The 18,731-nt window shown below is 45.0% G+C and overlaps 1 protein-coding gene and 2 long non-coding RNA genes across 8 annotated transcripts in view; 1 reads left to right on the top strand and 2 right to left on the bottom strand.

The window, feature by feature from the left end:
* LOC115348708 (pancreatic alpha-amylase) overlaps window positions 1–18,731 on the top strand; it is a 26,194-nt gene extending 7,463 nt beyond the window's left edge. For 4 of the 6 annotated variants that reach the window (XM_041127629.1, XM_030031787.2, XM_041127630.1 and 1 more), the window contains exons 3-12: window positions 11,012–11,227; window positions 11,836–11,982; window positions 12,179–12,376; window positions 16,346–16,576; window positions 16,977–17,110; window positions 17,189–17,311; window positions 17,429–17,528; window positions 17,744–17,865; window positions 17,976–18,101; window positions 18,417–18,731. In XM_041127629.1, the coding sequence (XP_040983563.1) occupies window positions 11,012–11,227; window positions 11,836–11,982; window positions 12,179–12,376; window positions 16,346–16,576; window positions 16,977–17,110; window positions 17,189–17,311; window positions 17,429–17,528; window positions 17,744–17,865; window positions 17,976–18,101; window positions 18,417–18,606 (1,587 nt within the window). In that variant the 3' untranslated portion in view covers window positions 18,607–18,731. Of the gene's footprint in view, window positions 1–853; window positions 1,001–2,705; window positions 2,904–4,239; window positions 4,471–4,870; window positions 5,005–5,082; window positions 5,206–5,322; window positions 5,423–5,637; window positions 5,760–5,869; window positions 5,996–6,310; window positions 6,626–11,011; window positions 11,228–11,835; window positions 11,983–12,178; window positions 12,377–16,345; window positions 16,577–16,976; window positions 17,111–17,188; window positions 17,312–17,428; window positions 17,529–17,743; window positions 17,866–17,975; window positions 18,102–18,416 lie in introns of those variants that run through there. The other 2 variants (XM_041127631.1, XM_030031789.2) reach the window with 2 other exon arrangements.
* On the bottom strand, window positions 7,462–10,741 carry LOC121233685. Its single transcript, XR_005933641.1, has 2 exons — window positions 8,433–10,741; window positions 7,462–7,668 (listed from the first exon to the last, which is right to left on the bottom strand). It is a non-coding gene; the product is annotated as an uncharacterized LOC121233685 (long non-coding RNA).
* Window positions 13,083–15,282, bottom strand: LOC115348710. Its single transcript, XR_003925908.1, has 2 exons — window positions 15,179–15,282; window positions 13,083–13,225 (listed from the first exon to the last, which is right to left on the bottom strand). It is a non-coding gene; the product is annotated as an uncharacterized LOC115348710 (long non-coding RNA).

The raw sequence follows: 18,731 nt of genomic DNA, 5'->3' as shown, positions 1-18,731 counted from the left end.
AATTGGCAAGAGAATTCTGCCTATCTCTTGTAACCCAGGAGTCTGCAAGTTGGCCTCAGTGAGAACTTTCCCATAATTTTCAAATACCACATCTTTTCTTTGCAACTTTCTTTCAAGGCACAGGCCTGATTGATTTTAAACTGATTTCTCAGACTATGGGATACACTTGGATATCTTTTTAATCCATGCTGTGACAGGGTCTCAGAAAGTTTTTTCAGATGCAGACTTGCTGTGCTGGTCACAAAGGCATGGCAGCTAAGTAGGCTGCAGCCTAGGAATCTTTGTGAGAAATGGTGGGACCAGGTGGTTATGCCCAGAGACTTGGAGGTAGCAGCAAAAGCTTGTTGCCTTAAAAGTATCCTGGAAAGAGTCTGTAAAAGGAAGAGGTATAGCTTATCTGGAAACTATGACAAGTCTCACATCAAGAACACTTTTATCCAAAACATTACGGAAATGGGAAGTTAGATCAATTTTAAGGGCAGGATGTTATGTCAGTTGTTCTGCAGTCACTTCCTCCCTGATTCAGGGCTATCTCTACTGACCTAGTCCTTCAGATTTCAGACCCTTCTTTTGATCTTTGAGGCCTGCATTCACAAAGATAATTAGGACACTATGTCCATGGACATCATTTTTGTAGCAAGTTTCTACCCACTGAAGATACAGGCCTAAGTCTTTTATTTTCAGCCTGGTACCGTGTAGGCAGAGGATACTGAGGATCTACATGGGTTACGTATTGTGTCTTCCATTAAACGGACCTGATTTTCTATTTTTATATGCTTTCTCTAACAATACTGGGCAAACAGATAAACCATTATCAGTATCCCGTTACCAAGAGACACCATCTTATTCACAGATTTCACCTCCAAATGAAAATGTTATTGTTACTGACCCCTGGCAACCATGGTGGGAAAGATACCAGCCCATCAGCTACAAGCTGTGCTCGCGATCTGGAAATGAAACTGAATTTAGAGACATGGTGACCAGGTGCAACAATGTTGGAGTAAGTGGTTTGAAAACCTTCTGGTGTTAACAATGCAGGGATATAGACAACCAGTAATTTAGAAGGGGAGACATGGTAGCACTGAAGTGAAGGTGAGGGTTTTTTCATAAAATCATAGAATAGTTTGGGTTGGAAGGGACCTTTAAAGGTCACCTATTCCAACCCCCTGCAGTGAGCAGGGATATCTTCAACTAGATCAGGTTGCTCAGAGCCCCATCCAACCCAGCCTTGAATGTTTCCAGGGACGGGGCATCTACCACCTCTCTGGGCAACCTCTTCCTGTGTTTCACCGCCCTCATTGTAAAAAAATTTCTTCCTTATATCTAGTCTAAATCTACCCTCTTTTAGTTTAAAACTATTACCCCTTGTGTTACCGCCACAGGCCCTGCTAAAAAGTTTGTCCCCATCTTTCTTATAGGCCCCCTTTAAGTACGGAAAGGCTGCAATAACGTCTTCCTGGAGCCTTCTCTTCTCCAGGCTGAACAACCCCAACTCTCTCAGTCTTTCTTCATAGCAGAGGTGCTCCAAGCCTCTGATCATTCTTGTGGCCCTCCTCTGGACCTGCTCCAACAGGTCCATGTCTTTCCTGTGCTGAGGGCTCCGGAGCTGAATGCAGTACTCCAGGTGGGGTCTCACCAGAGCGGAGTAGAGGGGGAGTGTCACTGCTCTCAACTTGCTGGCCACACTTCTTTTGATGCAGCCCAGGATACAGTGGGCCTTCTGGGCTGTGATCACACATGCCTGCTCATGTCCAGCTTTTCATCCACCAGTACCCCAAAGTCCGTCTCCACAGGGCTGCTCTCAATTCCTTCATCCCCCAGTCTGTATTGACACTGGCGATTGCCCCAACCCAGGTGCAGGACTTTGCACTTGGCCTTGTTGCACCTCATGAGGTTCACATGGGCCCACTTCTCAAGCCTGTCCAGGTCCCTCTGGATGGCATCCTGTCCCTCAGGTGTGTCAACCACAGCACTCAGCTTGGTGTCATCTGCAAAATTGTTGAGGGTGCGCTCGATCCCACTATGTCGTTGATGAAGGTATTAAACAGTACTGGTCCCAATACGGACCCCTGAGGAACACCAGTTGTCACTGACCTCCATCCGGACATTGAGCCTTTGACCACTACCTTCTGGATGTGACATCCAACCAATACCTCATCCACCGAACAGTCTACCCATCAAATCCTTCTCTCTCCAATCTAGAGAGATGTTGTGGGGGGAACGTGTCAAAGGCCTTACAGAGGTCCAGGTAGATGACATCCATAGCTCTTCCCTTGTCCACTGATGTAGTCACTCCATCATAGAAGGCCACTAGGTTGGTCAGGCAGGACTTGCCCTTGGTGAAGTCATGCTGGGTGTCTCAAATCACCTTCCTGTCCTTCATGTGCTTTAGCATAGCTTCTAGGAGGTTCTGTTCCGTGATCTTCCCAGGCACAGAGGGGAGGCTGACAGGTCAGCAGTTCCCAGGGTCCTTTTTTCTACCCTTTTTAAAAATAGGTGCAATGTTATCTGCCTATGTGTTGAGATGGATGTTGCATCACCATTGCTGTATATTAATAAAAGAGAAATATTTTAAATAAAATGTTGGCAGAAGCAAGCAAGCAGAAAGAGGGGGCATAGGGCAGGAGGTAAGAGAGAGAGAACTTTAATTAGTGGTGCCGTGGGAAGTAGCTTTCTCAAATTGAAATGTGAATACTGTTCTCTAGGTACATATTTATGTGGATGCAGTAATCAACCATATGTGCGGAACTAATGCTGGTGCTGGCGACCATGCTACTTGTGGAAGCTACTTCAATGCAAAGACTGAGGATTTTCCAGCTGTGCCATATTCTGGCTGGGACTTTAATGATGGTAAATGTAAATCTAGAAGTGGAGACATTGAGAATTATCATGATATATCTCAGGTAAACCTAGAATTATAAATATATTTTTCATGTACATCCATTCCTGGGCTGTGGCTTCTTTGCTCCCCTTTACTGTCAGACATTTTTAAAGAACAAAACAAAACAAAAATCCTCATGGAAAACCATCCAAATTGATCATAGAGGTTAGTGTCGCTATCAGGAACACCACTTCTTAAAGGGATAGCTCTACTTGAGCCAATGGCTCAATTTCAGATTTAGACAAATGTGCTTAGATACTTTGTAAAGACAGTTTTAAAGCTCATTAAATCTATTTAGGGATTATCTTGTGTGGGTTTTTTGTGTTTAAAAGAAAAAGTAGGAGTTATTACTTGCCTTTTATTGTAATTTGGAAGTTTTCTTTGGTCTCTATTTCAGAAGATAGAGGTTAGAATTTCATAAATAAAAATAGTAACGCTAAAATCTTGAAAATCAACCTTCTGTTTAGAGATTTCTCTTCCTAGGAGTCTGTCTGTTCCTCTATTTCAGATTACAAGGTCAGGACTTTAAAACTACCACAGAATGAAAAATTATTTTATAAAGAAAAATACCTATCTTTCTTGAATAATGTCTTATGCCTTTCAAATGCATTTGATCTTTCCTGAATCTGAGTTGAGGGGAGATGGGTTTTGGAGAAATGGCAGAAGGGGAGACTTTAAATGTCCCTGAGTTCTTGAGCAGTTCTAAAGGAGCATCTGTGTACCTAATTCTTTAGTACAGTTTGCAACACAGGCTGATGTGCATAGCCATGGAAACCCATCATGAGAGTTATTAAAAAAAGCACTTCAGTATATTCAGTGTATGTTTAAAGTATTCTTTTGATGAAAATTGATGCCCATCATTTTGTATTTACTGGAAACAAAGACAAAAAGGGGGCCAAAACCAGGAGTTTAATGTTTTGTAAGGCTATAATAACTCAAGATCTTTAAAAGATTTAGAAATGTAATTTCTAGAAATCTTTCCTACATCAGAGAACAAATGCGTGCACTTGAAATAGTAATGAATCTGTTCCTTAATACACTGTAGTAAAAATAATTCATCATATTCTTGCCCTATACTTTCATTAAAAAGCTGATTATAGATTTAATGGTTTGATGCTCTATTATAATCCTTCAACACCTACAGCTGTGTAAGCTGGGTGAATGCAGACTTCTTAATACACCTTCTGTGTAGATGATGGTGCAAGATAACTGTCCAACGCAAAGACATGCATGGTGAACAATGGCTAGTGAAGGTTTTATTTGGCATTGTCATGTAGGTAACAAAATTAAAAATGTATGTAGAACACTACATTTAGTTTATTAGGTGAAAAATGTTTCATTTCAGAATTTTTATATAGGTCCGGGACTGTCGCTTGGTTAGCCTTCTTGATCTGGCCCTAGAGAAGGACTACGTACGCTCAAAAGTTGCCGAGTACATGAACTACCTCATTGATATCGGCGTAGCAGGCTTCCGAATTGATGCTGCCAAGCATATGTGGCCTGGGGATGTGAAGGCAATTTTAGACAAGCTGAAAGATCTAAATACAAAATGGTTTTCTGCAGGAGCAAAACCTTTCATTTACCAGGAGGTAATCTCCATGTTTTTTCCTTTATGTTTGTCTTTCTTTGCTATCTCTTTTACCTTCCTCCTTCAGAGTACGGACCGTAATACATCTTCATCCAACTTTACCCCAGAAAAAGCTAGCCATTTCTTTGGAGCAGCCCTGCAGACACAAGTAGTTTTGCTTTTTAAAAATGCCTCCAGAAGAGATTGTCATTTAACTTTACCTTTTCTTTCTTGACTCATGTCGCTGCCTGCGTGCCTCCTGTATTAGATCGACTTCGGGTTGATCTACATAGCAGAAATAAACATACTTGAATATTTTTTCCTCTCAATGTAAAGCGAGAACTAATGTCGAGGACTGTACACTGCAATTTTTGTCTCTCTTGAGACGAGAACAGGTGCACGGTTTCTGTTTCCTGTACCAGGTAATTGACTTGGGTGGAGAGCCGATCAAAGGCAGTGACTACTTTGGAAACGGCCGAGTGACAGAGTTCAAATACGGTGCAAAACTGGGGACAGTGATCCGCAAGTGGAATGGAGAGAAGATGGCCTACTTAAAGTAAGGATGACGATGCTGCGACTTATCCGGGATACACCATTTGACAGGGTAGCTTCAAGTCTTTGTGTTTTCGGCTAGGAACTGGGGAGAAGGCTGGGGCTTCGTGCCTTCCGACAGAGCCCTGGTCTTTGTGGATAATCACGACAACCAGCGGGGGCATGGGGCTGGTGGAGCTTCCATTCTAACCTTCTGGGACTCCAGGTAAGGAAGGGATTGCTCTTGTCGGAGCGATGCTTCTTCCTTTTGCTTGTTTACCTCTCTGTTCTCTGGCGTGGTTTCTCTTTCCACGTCTCATTACTTTCTTTGTCTAATGAACAGGCTTTATAAAATGGCCGTTGGTTTCATGCTTGCTCACCCATATGGGTTCACACGTGTGATGTCAAGTTTTCGCTGGCCAAGATCTTTTGTGAATGGACGGGTAAGCTGGGAACACTGAAGATAGATACATTCATGGTGCGTAAGGACCAGAACAGGGCCAGAGAAGCAGTCCAGTGCATTTGAATTTGTGAAGTGAGTTCTCTGTCCCATGTTGGATCTAGCAGGTGGAAATTTGATGCTCCATCTAGCTTTTCTCTACAGAGAGGCTCTCTGCATTTTCAGTAAGAAGTTTTAAAGTTCTCTTTTTAATTACAGGACGTCAATGACTGGGTTGGACCACCGAGTAACTCGGATGGATCAACAAAGCCTGTTGCAATCAATGCAGACACTACCTGTGGCAACGACTGGGTTTGTGAACATCGCTGGCGTCAAATAAAGTAGGACACTGTGGAGAAAAAAATAAGTGAAAGCAGTTGCTTTTGCTTCATGTTCCTCGTGGCTTTAGAGCTCTTGCAGCCACAGTGAGAGCCATTCCCTGCATTTTCAGGAACATGGTTATCTTCCGTAACGTGGTGGACGGTCAGCCTTTCTCCAACTGGTGGGACAACGGCAGCAATCAAGTAGCTTTTGGCCGTGGTAGTAAAGGCTTCATCGTTTTTAATAATGACGACTGGTAAGTCAGTGGGAGAGGCGGTGTCCCCAGAGAGAAGCACAGCGTCCCTCATCAGCCATACTGATGGGAAGGGGAACGTCCTCTTCTCCTGACGAGAGCGATCACTACAGCCTGAACTAGTCATTCAGTTGCATGCCAGGTCTAGAGAGCCAGAACGGGAGTGTAGGGAGCAAAGCAGGGATAGGATCAGAAAGCTCACACTGTACATTGCCCTTCAAAGTAAGGGAGTAGCAGCAGGTTCAAAAATCCTGTACCCAGTTTGAAATACCTCTTTTGAAAACAATGGATAAATAGCGTTCACTTATTTTCACACAGGAATATGAATGTCAATGTGCAAACTGGACTGCCTGCTGGTACCTACTGTGATGTTATTTCTGGACAAAAGGAGGACGACAGATGCACTGGAAAAGAGGTGCATGTTTCTGGTGATGGAATGGCTAATTTCCAGATTAGTAACAATGCTGAAGATCCATTCGTTGCAATTCATGTTAATGCCAAGTTGTAACACAGGAGAAATGTCCTTCTCCGTTTGGTCTGTGCATTACTGTTTCCCCTATATGTGATTCCCTGGTATTCGGGCGTGAGTGACTCTGTATCATCTAGTGAATAATAAATGGCAATCAAATTGAAGAGTAATGCTTTTTCCCGTAATGCATTGGATTGTAACTTTATCACGTCATAACTAGTGGCAACGCAGTGGCGGGTTTTAAGGCAGTGCAGCACTCCACTTCCCACATCACAGAGACACGGGAGACAATAAAACGAACAGAAGAACCCAAACCAACACCTGGGTAGGTTAAAGTGCAGTATTTCCAAGGCCAATACACAGACACCCCCCCAGCCTCTGTATCCCAGAGCAGCCAGACACACACACACTGTGGGTGGTCAGCTACGTGCAGTGCCTACGCCCGCAGGCAGTTTATCTGTTTCTTGTGACAAACCAAACCCGGGGTCTGGGTCGGCAGAGGAAGCTGGGCCGTGCCAATCAATTATTCCAGCCTATGACAGCAGTCAAGCCAGCGGGTTACCTGGTTCACAGTCAGCTTGTGCCTGTACAAATCAAGAAACAGATCTTCCACCGTTAGCCCCAACGGCTTGCTGCAAACTAGCGTTCGCTGTGGCTGTTCCAAAGGCGGCCGAGGAGCAGCACGCTGTATATCCAAGCATCGCTTAGACCTCGTGACGGTGGCTGAAGCACAGCCTAGGCTTGTCTCTGTGGTGCGTTAGGCTTGCTTGTTCTGTCATATCTCAGAGAATTACGCAGGCGGAGCATGGACTTGGCATCTTTCCCAATTTCATTGTCAGCCGTGAGAAAATGCCGAGGTAAACGTGAGAGTGCACCGCGTTGCTGAGGGCAGGGGGCCTGCTGGCAAAACGCAGCCCCTGGATCTGCTCACTGGAGCGGTGTCAAAGGTTGAGATGCCCATGTGGCAGGATGTTAATAGTCATCGCAAACCTGTTGTTTGCCCCCCGCCACCCCGCCATGGTCAGGCCAGGGAGCCCTCCTGCCCCTTTGAAACAGACCGGATCCACTTGTTCGTGCAAACCAGGGTGACAAAGGGATGGGTTTTCATCCATGTCGTGCTAGAACATCCCCAAAGTCAATTTTCGGGAAAGCTGGTCCAAAAGCATGACCTCTCACGTAGTGTGCGATAGTGGCAGTATCCTGGTGGCTGAGAATTTACAATCAAGATGTTGTGGAAATTGGCATGATTATTTAGGTCCTACAGCTATGACGGCTTAATCTTTTCTTGTACTGGCTCTTTCTCTGCTTCTCTGAAACCACTTTTTCCACCCTTCCTGGGATTTCCAGTGGACTTGCTATGGCAGATACCACTGAAATTTGAGAACTGTTTCTTTACTGAGAGGAGAACAATTCTCAACTTTGCAGCATGTTATGATACTCACCTGTCTGGTGAGTAGCAATAAATGTAGACATGTTCTTCTTTTAAAAGATGATAATTCAAGTCTAATATCGCTAACTGAGCATCTTTAAGACTGTCATCTCCCTTAGTCTTTTATGTTGTTTTTAACAACCTGTCTAGGAATAATTGAATGCTGTGTTTAATACACAGGCATACTTAACCGTCTTTCATACCCCTCAAGCCGTTGTTATGACAGAGCACAACAATATTGATTATTGATTTGGTCAAGCTAAATAGCAGCGAGGCAGATGACTGCATTGAGATTGCTCTGGCTGTGTCAGAGTCCCATATGCTCTGATCAGCTCCTTTTAGATATTCCACATGTGCAGGGTGTAAAGTTTAATGTCAAATTTACTTATTTGAAGATAATCGATGCTAGATACTTCCTCTAGCAGAGTGATACAAGATATACTGAAATCACAAGACAAATGTAAGTTACACTTAGCAAGAATAAAACAGTTGCAATATACAGTTCAATCACAGTATCGACGTGATCTCTATAATATACTCACCATCAGGATGCTGGGTGTCCCCAGTCACTGGAAAGGAATATGTGGGTTGAATCCAGCTAAAGCCTGTTGCTATCTCCAAAAATCTTCTGTTAATTGTTTAGTTTTTATAATTTCAGTTGTGCTGAGTCATGTGTACACTCCTCCCCATGCTGGTGTGGCTAAACCAGGGAGACAGTCACTCTCTCTTAATTAACTCGGGGAGAAATAGTTACACTACCAGCTGATGCACGCAACTGACATAGCTGTTTATCTAAAATAAAGGCCACCTTCCAGCCCTCTGTGTGTTGAGATAAAGTCAGCATTCTTTGCAACAGCTGTGGACAGTCACAGCCTGCATTATTCCCTGAGCTTCATGGGCAAGTCACTCTCGCCTGTCTCCTCTGAGCTTTCTTCCTTCACAGGGGCTTATCGGTCAGTCACATGCTGGTAGGTCTTGTGACACTGCAACAGTGTGTTGGGAAAACGCTGGCGTTGCAGCAAGGCCTCGATTGTGTATTTGATTGACAGAGCTGTGCCATGACCATATAAGGACATATAAGAGCAGGCCTGCCTTTTTAGGTTTGCAGTGCAAAAGCTTGCAAATAAAAGGCTCTCTTTTCAATGTCTAGAACCCACATCCTCCAGTTTCTCACAACCAGGTTTCCAATGATACTGGGGGATCAAATGGATTAAAACATGGGATTTCAAAACAAAGCCAAACCGCTCCAATGTCTCGTCTGCCCAGAGCTTCAACTCCCCTGAAAATCAGAGCCAATTTGTGAGGCACCTGACATTTTTACCATACCACAACAGATGCTGTGATTGAAACTGCACATTAAATACTTTCTACTTGGGGTTATACTTCAGAAAGACTCATAAATCGTCGGTGCTGGATGGCCACCTTCTCTCCTGCCCTCAGGCATTTCCTCAGCATGCTAAAATATTGCAGCCTGTTCAGCTTGAGCTGCTGAGCAGCCTGTCACATGAAGGCTCCCAGTTCCCTTGCCAGTGGACTGGCCATCCGTCGCATCAGGCTATCAGGGATGGGGCCTTACCCTCCTGGGCTAATAGCAGTGTATTTCAGTGGCAAACGCATGTCACTGGAAGCTGAATTTTATGCAGTGACATGCTATCACATCAGTGGAACCCCACAGGGAATGATGATGTAAAAATTAACGTCAGGCACATTTGGTTGCTCTCGGTAATATTGAGGGGGTGGGGGTGGTGCGTCTCTTCTCACTGAATTGGTAATCACAAGGTGCAATCATCTCACTGGTACCTTACTGTTAGGGAGTAGGCAAGATCATTCGCAGTAATTTACTATTTCATTGTTGTAGTGAAAAAGGAGACCTTTCAGACAGTCTGGGATATGAAAATGAACAGGTGGGCAAATGGAAGCTGCTTCTGCATTTTGTCCTTGAGTACAAATTCTCGGAAAAAGAAGGATGCATGTGACATATTCAATGGCATGGCTACTTTCAGAAAGAACATACTAGGGGCAGTTCGGGTACAAAGCACACTGAGGTTTCTTTTCTCTTGGAGTAGATGTGCCATTTTGTGGACTTTTTGTTTTCCTCCCAGATATTCATCAAACATCAGGGATTTTCTGGTCTTCGTATTCTCTCAGAGTGTTGTTTTATCACTGGCATGACTTGAGCTTATTCATGAAGCATTGCTGCTTAGACCTCGATCTTATAAGTCAGTTCCAAATGAAGACCTGAAATTAAGTCATGAGCAAAAGTCAGCAGGTTTTTTTGAAGGAGGAAATTGCAGGAAAAGCCAGAAGGCACTTGGGCCACAGCTCTGGCTTTCAAATTCAGTTTTATGTCAGGCAGCTAAAATTCATCTGCAGTATCACTTTACCTCTGATTCTGGGTTGCCTGCCTTGATTCAGGTGACTCATTGGTCATTCAAAGTGAGATGAAAGCTTATGCAAGGTCTCTGTTGGAGAGGAAAACACTTGCAGCTTGATCACTTTCAATCAGGTAGAGCAACAGCTGCTCTGCAAGACCACATGAAGAAAACCTGTAACAGTTCCTAGGAGGCACGGGGCAATGACGATCGAGAAACTTCAGGCATGAAAAGGGATCAGTTTCTAGTTACCAGTGTGATTCACCTGGTGAAGACCCAGGACGTGTTGCATCCTATAGCTGCTATTGACTGAGAGTGGCTGATCAGGTACCCTGGTTTGAGCTTGGACCAATCCTGAGAGCCAGACACCTCTGAATGCTGGCAAACACCACATTCATTCTCCTAGAGCTGTTAGATTTGCATTTGTCTTTTAATTACCTCCCTTTCCTTTCACCTTCCAGAGCCCCCTTTGAGGGCCTATGTGTTATGTTTTGGAATACTTTTGATAAAGTATCTTTGTTTACATGATTGGAAGGAGTACAATTCTGAATTGGGGTGCACTACTCACAGACTGCTTGGTTTATGATAATGTATAATCACTGTGAAAAGGTATTTTATCTTCAGCTGTTGGGCAATCCAGGAAAAAACAAAACAGAACAATGATATCGAGCTAGCTAGCCGAATAATGGCTGATAACATTGATCTGTGTGAATTTTGACAGCTGCAATAGGAACTTTGTCATCTTGCAGGTGTATAAACTGCTAGTGGAGAGACCACAGCCTCATACTGAAGGCATCATGCAAGTCCTTCTCCTGCTCGCAGCTGTAGGGTTTTGCTGGGCACAGTACGACCCCAATACTGAGGCTGGGAGGACGTCTATTGTACATCTCTTTGAATGGCGCTGGGTGGATATTGCTCTTGAGTGCGAACGCTATTTAGCGCCTAATGGATTTGGAGGCGTTCAGGTAAGTTGTTGCCTGTAAGTAGGTAGGCAAATCGCACTGTAGCATTTGATTAATAAATCAAAAAGCCTGAATCAGAGACAGCCAGCTCCAAGTAACTTTGGTGTTGGAAGTAGAGGTGGGGGGCAGAGGGGGTGGAAGTAGTAACTGCTCTTAGAAGCAACCCTAGAGCCTGCAGGGCCAGCCAATGACATTGTATCTCCAGCAGGTCAGTTACAAAGGGGCATGCTTTCCTCTGAAACGCTTCCCCTGCAAAGCTAAGTTTTCCTCTTTACCTTGTTCGGAGGGAAGTGCATAAGCACTGAGTTTTGGCTTTCCCAAGGATGTCACTATTCCAGGTAAAAATAATTCCTGTGTCTTCAGCCCTCCAATGCATGTGTCCTTGAAAGCAGGTCCGTGCTGGACCTGGGCAGCCCACAGGAAGAAAAGAAAGCTTTCTTGCCTATCTACTAGACGGACATCTCCCAAACCTGAGCTTATGCTGTGGGAGAGAGACTGGCTTGGGCACTAGCCTTCCTCTGAGGGCAGAGGTGCTGAGCGCAGATTTTGCCCTTAAAAGGTTGAAATAAACCCAACTGATTTCTTATCAAAGTGCACAATTTCATCTGCAGGTTTCACCTCCAAATGAAAATATTGTCATTACTAACCCGAACAGACCCTGGTGGGAGAGGTACCAGCCCGTCAGCTACAAGCTCTGTACTCGATCAGGAAATGAAAATGAATTCAGAGACATGGTGACCAGATGCAACAATGTTGGAGTAAGTGCCTTGAAAATCTATATCTGATACAGCAAGAAGTGCTGTATCAGCTGAGGGAAGTTATTGCTGCTGTCCTCAAAGGAGGCATAAACTGAAGGGGGAAAAAAAGGTGGAACTAATAGTGATGTGGTAAAGCTCTGGCTATCACTTCACCATCATTACAAAACATACTGAAATGCACTTACTGCTTTTCCAGGTTCATATTTATGTGGATGCTGTTGTCAACCACATGTGTGGGGCTGCGGGTGGCTCAGGCACGCATTCTACTTGTGGAAGCTATTTTGATGCTGGGAACAGAGATTTTCCAGCTGTGCCATACTCTGGCTGGGATTTCAATGACGGCAAATGTCAAACTGGAAGTGGAGACATTGAAAATTATGGCGATATGTATCAGGTAACTTTCTCTGGCAAAAGTTTGAAATCTTTTTTCCTTTTTTTTTTTTTTTTTTTTTAACCTGTTCCATAAACATTACAGTAAGGCCAAAGGGAGTAGTTTCTCACAAAACCTGTGCTTAGTCATCTGACAAGTGACAGAAATAGTGAAAATAGGTACAGGAAGGGTACTCGTGGTGCAAAATATTTTAAGTACTGAGAAATCAAGGACCATCCTGCATGTTTCACGTCGGCATGTATGTCGGCAGTTTGCTCCTGCACTGAGCCCAGTGTATTCAGCTCAGCTGGTGAGCTCTTTGTTATAGCTTGTAAACTCAGCAGATCTTGAGAATGAGCCCCCCGCCCACCCCGCCGGAAAATGACAGCAGTGCAAGATGGTCACCTGGTTGAGTGACTTTCTCTTTTTGTAGATGGAATGTGTGGCAGTACTTTCTCAAGGCTACTGCTCTTCCTTTGGCCACTTTGTTACAATAGACCATGCTGTTTCTCATTCTCAGTTCTGATGACACCTGCACAGGGAGGTGATATCCTTCACCAAATGTCCTAACTTGACTATTGAGCTGTACAGTAAATTTACCTATGTCTTGGTGCAGACTGTTATGGTTTAACCCCAGCCAGCAATTAAGCACCACACAGCTGCTCACTCAGCCCCGCCATGGCAGAATAGGGGAGAGAATCGGAAGAATAAAAGTGAGACAACTCATGGGTTGAGATAAAGACAGTTTAATAAGTAAAGCAAAAGCCACACATGCAAGCAAAGCAAACCACGGACTTCATTCACCACTTTCCATCAGCAGGCAGGTGTTCAGCCATCTCCAGGAAAGCAGGGCTCCATCACGCATAGCGGTTACTTGGGAAGACGAATGCCGTAACTCCAAACGTCCTCCTGCCTCCTTCTTCTCTCCCCCGCCAGCTGTATATGCTGAGCATGACATCATATGGTCCGGAATATCCCTTTGGTCAGTTGGGGTCAGCTGTCCTGGCTGTGTCCCCTCCCAGCTTCTGGTGCACCCCCAGCCTGCTCACTGGTGGGGTGGGGTGGTGTGAGAAGCAGAAAAGGCCTTGGCTCTGAGTAAGGACTGCTCAGCAATAACAAAAACGTCCCTGGGTTATCACACTCTTTTCAGCACAAATCCAAAACATAGTCCCATACTACCTACTGCGAAGAAAATTAACTCTATCCCACCCCAAACCAGCACATTCTCCACCCCTTATTCCATACCATTTACGCCATGCTCAGGTACCACACTATCCAATACAACCTCATTAGCTACCACCACCCTCCCCATCCTTTAATATATACACAGATATCATTCCCTTAATCTGTGGACCACCCCTGTAAAATGTCTTTAAAATGTCCACAAATGTCCATTGAGTTCATTTAGTCCATGACTTTGGGCTCCATCTGTTATGGTGGTGTTGTGGTTTAACCCCAGCCAGCAACTAAGCACCACGCAGCTGCTCGCTTACTCCTCTCTGCCAACCAGTGGGATGGGGGAAGAGAATTGGGAAAAAAAAAGTAAAACTCGTGGGTTGAGATAAAGATAGTTTGATAGGACAGAAAGGCAGAAAATAATAATGATAATAATGATAATAATCAAATGACAATAATAACGTTAATAATGATGATGATGATAATAATAATAATAATAATAATAGAATTAGAATATACAAAACAAGAGATGCACAATGCAATTACTCGCCAACCGATGCCTAGTCAGCCCCTGAGCAGCGATCTGCCCCTCCCCGGCCAACTCCCCCCCCCAGTTCCTAAACTAGATGTGATGTGTCACATGGTATGGAACATTCCTTTGGCCAGTTTGGGTCAGCTGTCCTGGCTGTGTCCCCTCCCAACTTCTCGTGGGCCTCCAGCCTTCTTGCTGGCTGGGCGTGAGAAGCTGAAAAAATCCTTGACTGAGTATAAACACTACTTAGCAATGACTGAAAACATCAGTGTGTAATCAACATTCTTCTCATACTGAATCCAGAACACAGCACTATACTAGCTACTAGAAAGACAATTAACTCTATCCCAGCCAAAACCAGGACAGGTAGTCCCTCAAGACAGGAGAGGTGGCATGTTGCGTGATTATTGGGCACCAAAACCAGCTCAGTTTGGGTCACTGCTGCACTTGCACTGCTTCTTGTAAGGCTTGTCCTCCATTTGTTCAGGTGGTTCCTGCTATGGGAACACCTATAACATGCAACTCAAATCTCGGGTTCCAACATTTTAAAGGGATTTCCATTACAATCTCCACCCCTGGTCCCTTTGGACCATGCCATAGGGTTTAACATTGCAATGAACTCCTGCCCTTGCCCCTGTTCTGGCTTGGACTTCTCCACAGACTGCGGTGCCTTAGGATTGTACCTGCTCCACGTGGAGTCTTATCTATAAGCCACAGTCTCCTCAGGGGTACACCTGCTGTGGCATAGACTCATCCACAGCCACAGTCGCTTTGAGGTGCACCTGCTCCAGCATGACCTTACCCACAGCCACAGTCTTCTCAGAAGTAAACCTGGTCGGACATGGCCTTAGCCATGGCTGCAGTCCCTCCAGGGGAGTACATCCTCTGCCATGGGCTTATCCATGGTCACACACTTTGAGGTGCTCCAGCATGACCTCATGCACAGCCACTGATGCTTCAAGGTGTACCTGCTGCAGCATGGACTTACTTATCCACAGCCACAGATGCTTTGAGGTGTACCTTCTCCAGCATGGTCTTATCCTTGGGCCACAATCCCTTCAGAGGCATACCTGCTGTGGCACAGACATAACCATGGCCACAGATGCTTCGAGATGTACCTGCTCTGGCATGGGCTTATCCATGGCCACAGAGGCTTCAGGGTGTCCTGCTCCCATGTGGACTCATCCACAGGTCACAGTCCCTTCGACTCAAGTTCACACTGGAGTTTCAGCCTGTCCAGCACAGCAGCACAGAAACAGCAGCGATGGCCTGGCCATCTGCCAGGCCAGGCGCATTGCCATTGCTGTCATCAAATTGTTCCCAGGCACAGTAGAGTAAGATGATAAGCAGTACAGCAAGCAGCAAAACAAAAAAAAAAGCAGCCACTAACGAGCACTAGAGTCTAATATACAGTAAGGCAAGCAAGCCCCATGGCAAGCACAGGAGCCTGCCAATTAATAGCTAAACAGCAATCACAGCTATAAATTCGACCTAGCACATTCCAGTCAAACCTGTCATTATCTCAAATCCTTCGGGTCCCACATTGGGCACCAAAAAGGAATGTCATGGTTTAACCCCAGCAGGCAACTAGAGCACCACACAGCCTCTCGCTCACTCCCGCCATGGTGGGATAGGGGAGATAATCAGAAGAGTAAAACTGAGACAACTCGTGGGTTGAGATAAAGACAGTTTAATAAGTAAAGCAAAAGCCGCGCACCCAAGCAAAACAAAACAAGGAATTAATTCACCACCTCCCATCAGCAGGCAGGTGTTCAGCCATCTCCAGGAAAGCAGGGCTCCATCACGCATAGCGGTTACTTGGGAAGACGAATGCCGTAACTCCAAACGTCCTCCTGCCTCCTTCTTCTCTCCCCCGCCAGCTGTATATGCTGAGCATGACGTCATATGGTCCAGAATATCCCTTTGGTCAGTTGGGGTCAGCTATCCTGGCTGTGTCCCCTCCAAGCTTCTGGTGTGAGAAGCAGAAAAGGCCTTGGCTCTGTGTAGACATTGCTCAGCAATAACGAAAACATCCCTGGGTTATCAACACTCTTTTCAGCACAAATCCAAAACATAGTCCCATACTAGCTACTGTGAAGAAAATTAACTCTATCCCACCCCAAACCAGCATACAGACCTTGGCATAATTCTCTTCTATGCAAATTGGATATCCAAGCAGAATTGATTCTGTGGCTCGAAACATGCAAACATTTCATTGAAAGGTTTTACAAACTCACAGAGTGGCACCTCAAAACTTTTTTTTCTTTCTGTTTTCCATTACTCAGGTCCGGGACTGTCGCTTGGTTAGCCTTCTTGATCTGGCCCTAGAGAAGGACTACGTACGCTCAAAAGTTGCCGAGTACATGAACTACCTCATTGATATCGGCGTAGCAGGCTTCCGAATTGATGCTGCCAAGCATATGTGGCCTGGGGATGTGAAGGCAATTTTAGACAAGCTGAAAGATCTAAATACAAAATGGTTTTCTGCAGGAGCAAAACCTTTCATTTACCAGGAGGTGATCTCCATGTTTTTTCCTTTATGTTTGTCTTTCTTTGCTATCTCTTTTACCTTCCTCCTTCAGAGTACGGACCGTAATACATCTTCATCCAACTTTACCCCAGAAAAAGCTAGCCATTTCTTTGGAGCAGCCCTGCAGACACAAGTAGTTTTGCTTTTTAAAAATGCCTCCAGAAGAGATTGTCATTTAACTTTACCTTTTCTTTCTTGACTCATGTCGCTGCCTGCGTGCCTCCTGTATTAGATCGACTTCGGGTTGATCTACATAGCAGAAATAAACATACTTGAATATTTTTTCCTCTCAATGTAAAGCGAGAACTAATGTCGAGGACTGTACACTGCAATTTTTGTCTCTCTTGAGACGAGAACAGGTGCACGGTTTCTGTTTCCTGTACCAGGTAATTGACTTGGGTGGAGAGCCGATCAAAGGCAGTGACTACTTTGGAAACGGCCGAGTGACAGAGTTCAAATACGGTGCAAAACTGGGGACAGTGATCCGCAAGTGGAATGGAGAGAAGATGGCCTACTTAAAGTAAGGATGACGATGCTGCGACTTATCCGGGATACACCATTTGACAGGGTAGCTTCAAGTCTTTGTGTTTTCGGCTAGGAACTGGGGAGAAGGCTGGGGCTTCGTGCCTTCCGACAGAGCCCTGGTCTTTGTGGATAATCACGACAACCAGCGGGGGCATGGGGCTGGTGGAGCTTCCATTCTAACCTTCTGGGACTCCAGGTAAGGAAGGGATTGCTCTTGTCGGGGCAATGCTTCTTCCTTTTGCTTGTTTACCTCTCTGTTCTCTGGCGTGGTTTCTCTTTCCACGTCTCATTACTTTCTTTGTCTAATGAACAGGCTTTATAAAATGGCCGTTGGTTTCATGCTTGCTCACCCATATGGGTTCACACGTGTGATGTCAAGTTTTCGCTGGCCAAGATCTTTTGTGAATGGACGGGTAAGCTGGGAACACTGAAGATAGATACATTCATGGTGCGTAAGGACCAGAACAGGGCCAGAGAAGCAGTCCAGTGCATTTGAATTTGTGAAGTGAGTTCTCTGTCCCATGTTGGATCTAGCAGGTGGAAATTTGATGCTCCATCTAGCTTTTCTCTACAGAGAGGCTCTCTGCATTTTCAGTAAGAAGTTTTAAAGTTCTCTTTTTAATTACAGGACGTCAATGACTGGGTTGGACCACCGAGTAACTCGGATGGATCAACAAAGCCTGTTGCAATCAATGCAGACACTACCTGTGGCAACGACTGGGTTTGTGAACATCGCTGGCGTCAAATAAAGTAGGACACTGTGGAGAAAAAAATAAGTGAAAGCAGTTGCTTTTGCTTCATGTTCCTCGTGGCTTTAGAGCTCTTGCAGCCACAGTGAGAGCCATTCCCTGCATTTTCAGGAACATGGTTATCTTCCGTAACGTGGTGGACGGTCAGCCTTTCTCCAACTGGTGGGACAACGGCAGCAATCAAGTAGCTTTTGGCCGTGGTAGTAAAGGCTTCATCGTTTTTAATAATGACGACTGGTAAGTCAGTGGGAGAGGCGGTGTCCCCAGAGAGAAGCACAGCGTCCCTCATCAGCCATACTGATGGGAAGGGGAACGTCCTCTTCTCCTGACGAGAGCGATCACTACAGCCTGAACTAGTCATTCAGTTGCATGCCAGGTCTAGAGAGCCAGAACGGGAGTGTAGGGAGCAAAGCAGGGATAGGATCAGAAAGCTCACACTGTACATTGCCCTTCAAAGTAAGGGAGTAGCAGCAGGTTCAAAAATCCTGTACCCAGTTTGAAATACCTCTTTTGAAAACAATGGATAAATAGCGTTCACTTATTTTCACACAGGAATATGAATGTCAATGTGCAAACTGGACTGCCTGCTGGTACCTACTGTGATGTTATTTCTGGACAAAAGGAGGACGACAGATGCACTGGAAAAGAGGTGCATGTTTCTGGTGATGGAATGGCTAATTTCCAGATTAGTAACCATGCTGAAGATCCATTCGTTGCAATTCATGTTAATGCCAAGTTGTAACACAGGAGAAATGTCCTTCTCCGTTTGGTCTGTGCATTACTGTTTCCCCTATATGTGATTCCCTGGTATTCGGGCGTGAGTGACTCTGTATCATCTAGTGAATAATAAATGGCAATCAAATTGAA

The sequence above is a fragment of the Aquila chrysaetos genome, chromosome 12 (genome assembly GCF_900496995.4).
Source record: "Aquila chrysaetos chrysaetos chromosome 12, bAquChr1.4, whole genome shotgun sequence".
Lineage (NCBI taxonomy): Eukaryota > Metazoa > Chordata > Aves > Accipitriformes > Accipitridae > Aquila > Aquila chrysaetos.
Note: the sequence above shows the minus strand (reverse complement) of the source record. Positions and strands in the feature narration are given on the sequence as shown.